This window comes from Castanea sativa, chromosome 4 (assembly GCF_040712315.1).
Source record: "Castanea sativa cultivar Marrone di Chiusa Pesio chromosome 4, ASM4071231v1".
Classification (NCBI taxonomy): domain Eukaryota; kingdom Viridiplantae; phylum Streptophyta; class Magnoliopsida; order Fagales; family Fagaceae; genus Castanea; species Castanea sativa.
The window spans coordinates 34,410,710-34,420,148 of NC_134016.1; the positions used below are offsets into that span (position 1 = coordinate 34,410,710).

The window sequence follows — 9,439 nt, forward strand, 5'->3', positions numbered from 1 at the left end:
AATAAAGAAGTAGTCCTCGGCTTGGGTCCGAGGAGATCTATTTGCAATTATCATTCGTTATTTACCTGTATTTGTTTATAAAAGCCTGTTATCAAGCTCCCAGCACTTCTAACCTAGGTTTCGAGCCCACACTCTACGCATTTTATTGTTTAAGGCTCATTGGGCTTGAGCCCATAATCTTCTTTGGGTCCAAGTGCAATTGTGCGCTTACACACACGAAGCGCATGTGATGAGGTTAGTTCTAATTTATACATTTGTGTAAAAGTTTATAATTACAAATGATATAGAAGTATCATACATTTTAAAAAATAAAAATAATGTACTCCCACCAATTTTTGTGAGATGTCATCCTATCATAAAAATTTCCTCCTCATCTCTCAAAATCTAAAATATCTCCCCCTCATCTCTCATTATCTTTAGGAACTTATCTTGCATTGATACGCAATATCTTGTAAATACCTTAATTGAAGTAAGATTAAATGTTAAAATTTTCAAATGATAATACAATAATAATCACATCTTTTATGATATTTCATGCGTGTGGTTCAAACTTAATCTCCAGTTTCACTACTATATATATATATATATATATATATATATATATATATATATATATATATATATATATATATGAAAAAAGAAAAACTAAAATGTTAGAGATATATTGGCTCATTAAAATAGACTCAAGCCTAATTCTACTTTGTGTGCAAGTCAAGTCTCCTAATTGTACTAGAGGTTTATTAATTTAGAGTTTAGTCAACTATATATACTCATCTTATAGTTCATTGTAACACAAATTTTATATTACATTTATATAATAAAGATATAATTCTTAAGAATTTTTCGTAAAACATATTCAACATGAATTATATTATAGCTAATATCTACCACAGAAAAATAAAAATACTATGAGATAATGAACATTGGAATTCCAACCAGCCTACCAAAATTTGAGGTAATGAAATTAAAAGTTTCTCTTTGCGAAGCTTTTTTTTTTTTTTTTTTTTTTTTTTTGCCCCCTCGTTTTGAGGGAGTCATGCATGGCACATACGAACGGTTTCTAGATCCCCATGTACTAAAACTAAAAAACCGTCTCACCGTAGTGAAGCAAAAAACACACACGTCTTAGGGAGTTGACGTTACAAGACTATCATGCAATGGACACGTGTCCCCCCCGCAAAGCCAAACATGCCCAACACACCAACCCACATAATCTGAATCTCACACTCTTCTCCAAACATAGTAACCAACCACTGTATTCGGCGACGCCGCTTCTGTCACTCTCCAAAAGCACTTTTGTTTTGTTCCTTTCCAACTTGCAATTTTAAAACCCCCAAACCTTATATATCACCACCCAACCCTTCCACTCCCTATGTAGTTTATGTTTTTTGGGCAAGTTGTACTACCATTTTCTTTTGCCAAATTACCCTCAATAAATTTGTGAAAAATTTAATACTACAACTTGAAAACATATTCAATTTGTGAATGATGAACATTTTATGTTCAATACTCTGCTTATATAAACTTGCCACCTTTTGTTGACTATTTACTTAGTCGACCATTTCATCAAATTGGAAAAGAATAAATTTAGAGGAATGCACATAATCAATCACACATTTAATTTTGCAGTTTTCTAATTTGTGTGATTATGATTGCAATTTTGATTGTGATTGTGATTGAGAGTGATATTAGTTGTGTTTTGATAGTTTTATTGTATTGGGTGTGAAATTGATCGTGTATTTTAATTCATTAAAGAGAATTGCTCCTTCCACGACAAATTTACACAAAAATCATTGAGTGATAATCTGTTACTAACCGTTCTTATTTAAGCCACGGCTGATATTATTTTTAACTTATTATGGATAATTCGTTACATAAACTATATTGTGTAATTGTTGTATAAATATTGTACATCTTATCTATTACAACTCTTTATTAAATTTGAACAATGAATGAGACAGCCAGAGTGAGAGGAGACACGTACACAGGCTAGTTGTTACATTACAGGTGGTGGGGGCGGTTCTTTGCAGCCTGCAATTTGCAAAGTACACTGAGTTGGAGCTAGAGGTGTAATCGTACAGGGTGTGAAATGTGAGAATATCTCTTTCTTTCTCGCTTTCGCTCTCTCTTTCTAGTATCTTTTCCACTGTTCGCCACGTGGACTATTTGCAAGTGCGTTGTCAATTTGCCACCTGTGAAACCAAGAGCAAAAGCAAGAAACTGTTTTTGTTTTCCTCTATTTATTATATTTCCATTCAACTCATTCCCCCTCTTTTTTGTTCTCACTTTCCCTCTCTGCCAAACAAAAATGACAACTTTGTGTTACTAGTTCAAGTTCTGGACCCTTTTGCTTACACAATCAACCTCAAAACCATGTAAGCTCTTCTGGGTTTAGCACTCTTTCATCAATATTTTTTTTTTTTCTTCTTTTACTTTGTCATGCTGATTATTTTGTTACACTGAGTTTTAGCTTATCTGGGTTTGCATTATGTTCTTAATTTCTCTCATTAATCTAATTTCTTTGCCAAAAAGGGAAACTTTATCGTTTGAGCATGGTGTTATAGTGCTTAATTTGAGTGTTCTATGTCAAATTTATGCTTGTAACGCTTTCTGATTTTATTTTTTGGGATAACAGAAGGACGAGGAAGAATTTAGCTATTCTTCTCTCCCTTTTTTGTGTGTCCAAATGGGTGAGGCAAGCCATGGAATGAGCTTCCAAACAAAACTTTCCAAGCAGCAAAACAATGAAAACCCAAGAAACCTTTTACTGAGATTCTCATCTGAGAAAGAGTCTAACCAAACCCAATTATCCAATTGTGAACCGCAACTAGACCTTAGTCTTAGACTCTCTCTGGGTGGAGTTTACACTGAAAACTTCAAAGAAAAGCCTATAACTCGGTCAGCCTCTTCTGACACTGGAGTGATAGCCAAGAAAATAAGTGCTGGTGAATCCAACTCGTCGTTACCAGGGATCTTTCTTTCATTGACAAGATCTTGCTCATTGCCAGTGGACAATGAACAAGGGCAGGTTAAGTTCAATGAGTATCAGGCAAAGAAGAGAATGGAGGCCCAGAAGAGGTTGGTGGAGAAGCAGAGGAGAAACAGGGCAAGCCCTGAGGAAGAGAAGACTCCAGCTGAGGCGCCCTTGCCACAGTCACCGGCGTCTGAAATGACGTCTTGGGCTGTGGCTTCTGCTGCAAAAAGCCCCGCACTTTGTCGTGCCATTGTCAAGATCAAAACGGAGGGATATGTATCCGGAAAGCGAAAACTTGAGGGTATATTTCTTGCAATTTTTTCTCTCTTATGCTAATTTTGAAGTTGAAATGAATTTTGATTGCTTTAATTATATAACTTACGTTTAGTCGCTTTTTTAGCAGAATTAGTTGACATTCCTGTGATATTTGTTGGCAGAATTATTTTTCATGATGCATTAGATTGAATATGTTTGCACTGTTTGGATTCTACTCTTGAAATTCTATGATTCTCTGGGTTTTAATTGACTTTATCTTATACTAGTATATTTTTTAAGGGTTATTTTTTGGTACTGTTTGGATTGAAAATTGAAATAGTGTCATAGGAAAACACATCCAAAGAGAATTAGAATAGAGAACAGTTATCTTACTGATGATATATGGCAGAAAAACGCAATTGATGCCAGAAGGGCATTTTTTAAACTTTTAGAATTGGTCGGTCTAATTTAAAATGAAAGGGAAATGAAGAACACATAATTTAGAATGGAATTTGCATTCAAATTGTTAGTTTGATAAGATTTCTTCCTCAGAAAGAATTGGAAACAAGTAGAGAAGAAATGGGAGGTGGAAATGACAATAACTGAATAACGTGGCATCCATGCACAAACAACTCCAAAATGATAATAATTGGTAATTAATTGCCTGCGAATACTAAATCTGAAACCAACAAATCTACAATGTACATAGAATATAGGAAGAATATCCAGCAATGTATTGACAAACAGAAAACGACAATACATAAGCCTAGAGTAGATTTGAACCTGACAACTTATCGACAAAAATAAGTCTCTTATGCTCGTAGTCAATCTATAAAAAAATATTGATCTTGACCATGCACCAACAAACTTAAGTAGTTTATTTTTGTAGGCCAAGGACATCCCTCAATACTGAACTTTCACCAGAATAGGAAATTGCACAATTTTTATGTGTTATTCCCATGATGTGGTGTCTAATTGTCCTTCCAACAATGAGTCGTATAAATATTACACAGAAATTGAGACAAAGATGTTTGGAGTAATTATCATTTCAATGCAACTGTTTTTGCTCTAAATTAGATGTCATAAATCTCTTCAAGCTTTAAAATGATGATGATGATGATGATGATAATAATAATAATAATAAAAGAGTGTGTGTGTGTGTGTGTGTGTGTGTTTGTTATACTCTACCAAGTTTAAAAAAGGGTCATTGTCCAGTGTTGGTCCCACTTAAGTGAAGTCCATGTGACCGCTCTCAAGACTCAAATCCATGCACTTGTGCTTAACAACCTAAGACTTTATCATTGCAGTAGACACTGGCGAACAAAACAACTAATTAACAACTCAGAAGAATCTAAAGAAAACAATACGTAAGCTTAGGCAACCTATATATAATATAGGAAAGAATATATGTTTGATGATGTAGCAATGAACAAAGAAAACAATAACACATAATCCTAGAATAGATTTGAACCTGCCCCATGTTTCGACAAAAACAACTGTCTTTTATTCTCATATTCCAGTCCAGAATAGCATATCCGATAATTTGTCGACAAACAAAGAAAGCGCCAATTACAAAAATTAATTCTGACTGCATATCAACAAAAATAAGTAGTTTATCTTTGTTGTTTAATGAGAGCCCCCAATACTGCACTTTCTCTCAAATAGGACACAGTTTTTATGTATCCACAAAATGTGACATGAATATAAATATTGAGCCCCTACGTTGGGCCCTCATGGACGCTCTTGAGGCTAGAACTCACACAATTGCACTTAAGCACCTGAAACTTTACTATTGCACTAGACAATTGCCCGTATACTCTACCAAGTACAATGAAAATCATATTGATATCCATATCTTTGTTTTGGCATGATTTCTGATACTCAAACAATGTTCTGTGTTATATATAGATACCCTATCATATACAAAAATGATTAATTCTTTACTAATATGATTGATTTAAGCTAACATAAGAAATAGCTCTTGTAAATTGAGAAGCTTGATCACTTCTCCTACTTCCTTCTTGCATCAAGAATGCATTCTTCACCTCCAACACGTGCTTCTTTGCAAATGAAACCCTTGTGAATTTGATTTTCAATGTAAATTATCCTTTAGTAGAGTTTCTTTTCTCATAACTATCCACTCCCTATATCTTCTTCTCCCTTTATTATATATTTTAACTATGTTGTATTGTTGTCATATCCTGTCTTAGATTTCTAAGACAATGGAATCATGAGGTTGTTACTGAATTTTGTAAGAAAATGAATGTATCATTTAAAAATCAAATGATTATCTACAGAGAAAGGTTACCTTTCTCTTTAGCTAAGATGTTAATATCTTACCTTTAGAGTTCATTGGTGTAAGTATTTGGGGGTTTCAAAAGTGTAATATATTAAGTATTAGTAACAAAATAAGGCAGAGAGAGAAGCAAGAACATGAGGAAATCATTTAATGTTCCTTGCACTAAAAGGGAAAGCTTTCACTAGGGTGGCATTAAAGTATATAGTTATACTCCTCAAGTCCAATATAATCTCATATTGTAAAGAGGAAGAAATGAAAACCAATGTTCTTAGCCTGACATACAAAGCCTGCAACAGTCTTGTGTTTATAACATTTGTTCAGGTGCCTAGTATTGGTGGTACTCTTTGTTGGTTTTAACTCTAATTATTATTAAAATCCTTTTGCCTTACTTTCTAATTATTTATATTTAGAAAACGTTTCTTTCTCCTTTTGATTTTTTTTTTTTTAAATTGATGATACAGTCCATTAAGTTGAAATGATTAATATCGTTTAAAGGAAATCATCTTTTTAACACACTGAGTTGTCATAGGCAACTCATTCTTTTTTTTTCTTTTTTCTATTTATAGGATGCTTTCCATTCTTGATGGGCAGAGGTTATGTGTGAAAGCATGAGGAATATAATGATTTCTATAGAAAGACTCAAGAGAATCATATCTCACTAACATTTTTTATCTGTGTGTGACTAATCTTACTAGGGAAAAGATAGTAATAGTATTCTTTTTTTTTTCTTCTGTTAGCGTGACTGCAGGATCAAAGCAGGTACCCCCAACCAGTTATATTAAGACTAAAAAGAAGCAATTAAAAATACAGTAAATTATTTGGCATCCTTGAAGGCAAAATAACGTTGTAACAAATTATTGGGCTTATAGCACAGGAGAGCTTTTGTCAAACCATTTCTTAATAACTTCCCAAAAATTGACTTCAAGTATTGGTACATTAAATATAATAATGTACTCATATTTCGCTACGAGTAACACACAAGTAAAGTAGAGTAAGTATCAAATTCTAAAGTCTTAGTACACAAAGGTCTTAGTACTAAGATTAAGTTTAACCATAAGCAGTTCATGATATATCTCATGGTTAACTTCTACAATACTACTTTTGCCTGTCTATTACTCTATTGTGTGTAAAACGCCAACATTTATAACTATATGAAACAACTAGCTTACTTTAGAATGAGTAATTGCAGCAAGTACTACTTCCTTCCAATTTTGCTATGGGGGAAGAAAGTGGAAAATTTTGAGGCTGTTTGCTATTTTTTGTGATAAACACTTTAAGCAAAAAATTTCAGTATAAAATTATTTAAAGATCCCTGCAATGGAAGCCTTGATGAAATTTTTGTTAGCACTGACTTGTATCTTTTTCTTTCAATTTCTCTTTGCTGATTTATTCCTCAAATAATTTTTATTTGAATGGCATTAGCCCATGAAGGACTGGAAGGTGTTACTGCAGAGAAGGGTGCTACCAGTTCTCAGTCATTGCCTAATCCAAAGGACAATGAGCCTGCGGATATCCCTGGAGCAATAACAGATGGAAAATCAATCAAACTTGGTGAGACTAAGCTGGAGAATCAGCCCAAGAAGATTAAAGTTTCTAATGGCCGCTTTCAAGATAATGGGATGGATGTGATGAAACAAATGCCTAGTGTGACTACTACCGGCGATGGCCCCAATGGGAAGAGAATTGAAGGGTTTTTGTACCGGTACACAAAAGGTCAAGTGAGTATAGTATGTGTTTGCCATGGCAGCTTTCTTTCTCCGGCGGAATTTGTCAAGCATGCTGGTGGGAAGGATGTTGAAAATCCAATGAAGCACATTAATGTGTGCACTACCTTTTAGTCCTTTTGAGGAAAATGGTGGTGGCTAATGTCACCCATTTTGAAATGTTAGGAAATGAACAACCTGAATCAGGGTAAAAAACCTGAAATGAGTTAACTTTTTGAAGTTACCATAATAGAAATGAACCTTTTCCTTTCTTTTGATAACCCTTTTATTAAGGGGGGTATAGGATAAAAAGGAAAAATTAGCTTATCTCTATGTTTTACTGTTTTAGTCAAGCTGAGCTGAATTGCTCTTTTAGCTTTTGAATTAATTTGTGAACAACTCTGATAAAGCTATCTAGACCAAAAAAGGAAAATGAAAGATCTCTTTTTCGCTCAATAAAAAGGAAAATGAAAGATGCCATAAGGTGATGTGAACATTTACTGGTCCAGGACCTCTTGGTCCCGAAAAGATTGGTCTAATCAATCTTTGTTATCCTTGCCCAACTTAGATTATCTCGTGCCTAATCTAAGCTATAAAGTTAGTTTCTATTGCTGCATACAAACCACCCCAAAAAAAAATGATAACTTTTACAACTTTCTTATTAATTTATTGAGATTGTAAATTATGATTTCTCATCAATTTGTATAGAATCAATTATAAATTACTAATTTATTGTGTAAGTAGACTTGTTCTAAGTTAGTTCTAATATCAGTGTTTTGGAATTAGAACATAATAGTGTGGCTGGAACAAAGGCCCCAATGAGCCCATAGACATGTCTCAGGATAAGATCAGGTTGGAAAAGGTCAAAAAAGTGGAGGAGGCTTGTTGTGCTTGTGGGCTTGGTGATTAATGATAGACTTGTCCATGTTTGAAAACTTCTCCTTATTGCTTATGGACATCAAATTAGTCGCACCCTAAACAGAATGAAATAAATAAATAAATACGAGTCTCAAAAGCCTAATCCCTATCATGAGTCATGACTGTTAGGTCCATGGTATGTAGGTTGACAAAACGTGAACATAAAGTCTGAGTCTTGAGTAATTTTAGTAGCTCGACGCCTATCAAATGATTGAAACAAGGTTCACACTTATCTTGACAGTTATCAATTAATCGAGAATTGTGTATCTTGATTCTCAATCATACCCATTAAAGTTGTTCAAACTTTAGAATTTTGAGCTTTACTTGCAAGAGTATAGAAAGGACTAATTAGGGACGACCAAAAGAAGTTTTGAAAACTAATGTTTTTGTAGCCTATGGTTTTGTGACCGAGTTCTCATTCACCATCAAAAGAAGATTTGAAAACCGGTTATCAAGCTAATGTTGTTGTAATTAACATAGATGCTCTGCTAAGAGAAGCTTCAAGGCAGTCCTTGAAGTCATGTACAAGTTGTTCGTGTGAATGAAATTCATAATAGAAGAGTCCAACAAAGATAGAATTACATGTGGTCACGTTAAGTATCTACTAAAGGTAGCATTAGAGTTAGGATTAATAATTTAAAAAATAAGTAAATAAATTCTATTAGTGGATTTGTTACTTTAAGAGTTGACGGTAAACTCTCAAGAGTGTTTTTCTAGTTAGGATTTTCACTTCATAACCATATTGTTTATGTTTTTTTTTTTTTTCACACTTATTAACCAAAACTAAATGTGAATATCATAATTGGTTAAATAATCAGCATGGCAAAAAATTGGTTAAAAACTAACAATTGGGGTCTAAAACAAAGATTTTATTGCTTTGGTTGGCTGATTGAAAATGAGCAATTTTTTCAGGGGAGGGTGTACTATACAGACCAACATGACCAGTCTTTACTGTTCCTGTACTTGGATTGGTACAAAAATGTGGTTGTTTCGTGCCACCCCAAATACTAGAGTACTAGCAGATTTTGGCTATTTTGGTGGGTTTTGATTGTTTCGAGTGGAAAAAAAAAAAATGTTTCTTACCACTTTGTTTCAAGCCAAATCATGGACTCAATGATCTTTAGTAGGATCTCAACTTGCAGATCGACACCAAAGCAACTAGAGATTAAAAAAAAAAAATCTATTTTTTTAATTCCCATTATTTTTTTTAGAAGATTAAAAATAGTAAATCTATGTAGAAAATAATAATCTTTATCCTCCTAATCTACTCAACAAAATAAAATGCATTTT

The 9,439-nt window shown here is 33.6% G+C and overlaps 1 protein-coding gene across 1 annotated transcript; it reads left to right on the forward strand.

Moving 5' to 3' along the window:
- Nucleotides 1-2,254: 2,254 nt before the first annotated feature.
- LOC142630625 (ninja-family protein AFP3-like) lies at nt 2,255-7,564 on the forward strand. Its single transcript, XM_075804650.1, has 3 exons — nt 2,255-2,375; nt 2,636-3,275; nt 6,951-7,564. The coding sequence occupies exons 2-3, from the start codon at nt 2,687-2,689 to the stop codon at nt 7,364-7,366; spliced, it is 1,005 nt and encodes a 334-aa protein (XP_075660765.1). The 5' UTR covers nt 2,255-2,375; nt 2,636-2,686; the 3' UTR covers nt 7,367-7,564.
- The last annotated feature ends 1,875 nt before the right edge of the window (nt 7,565-9,439 follow it).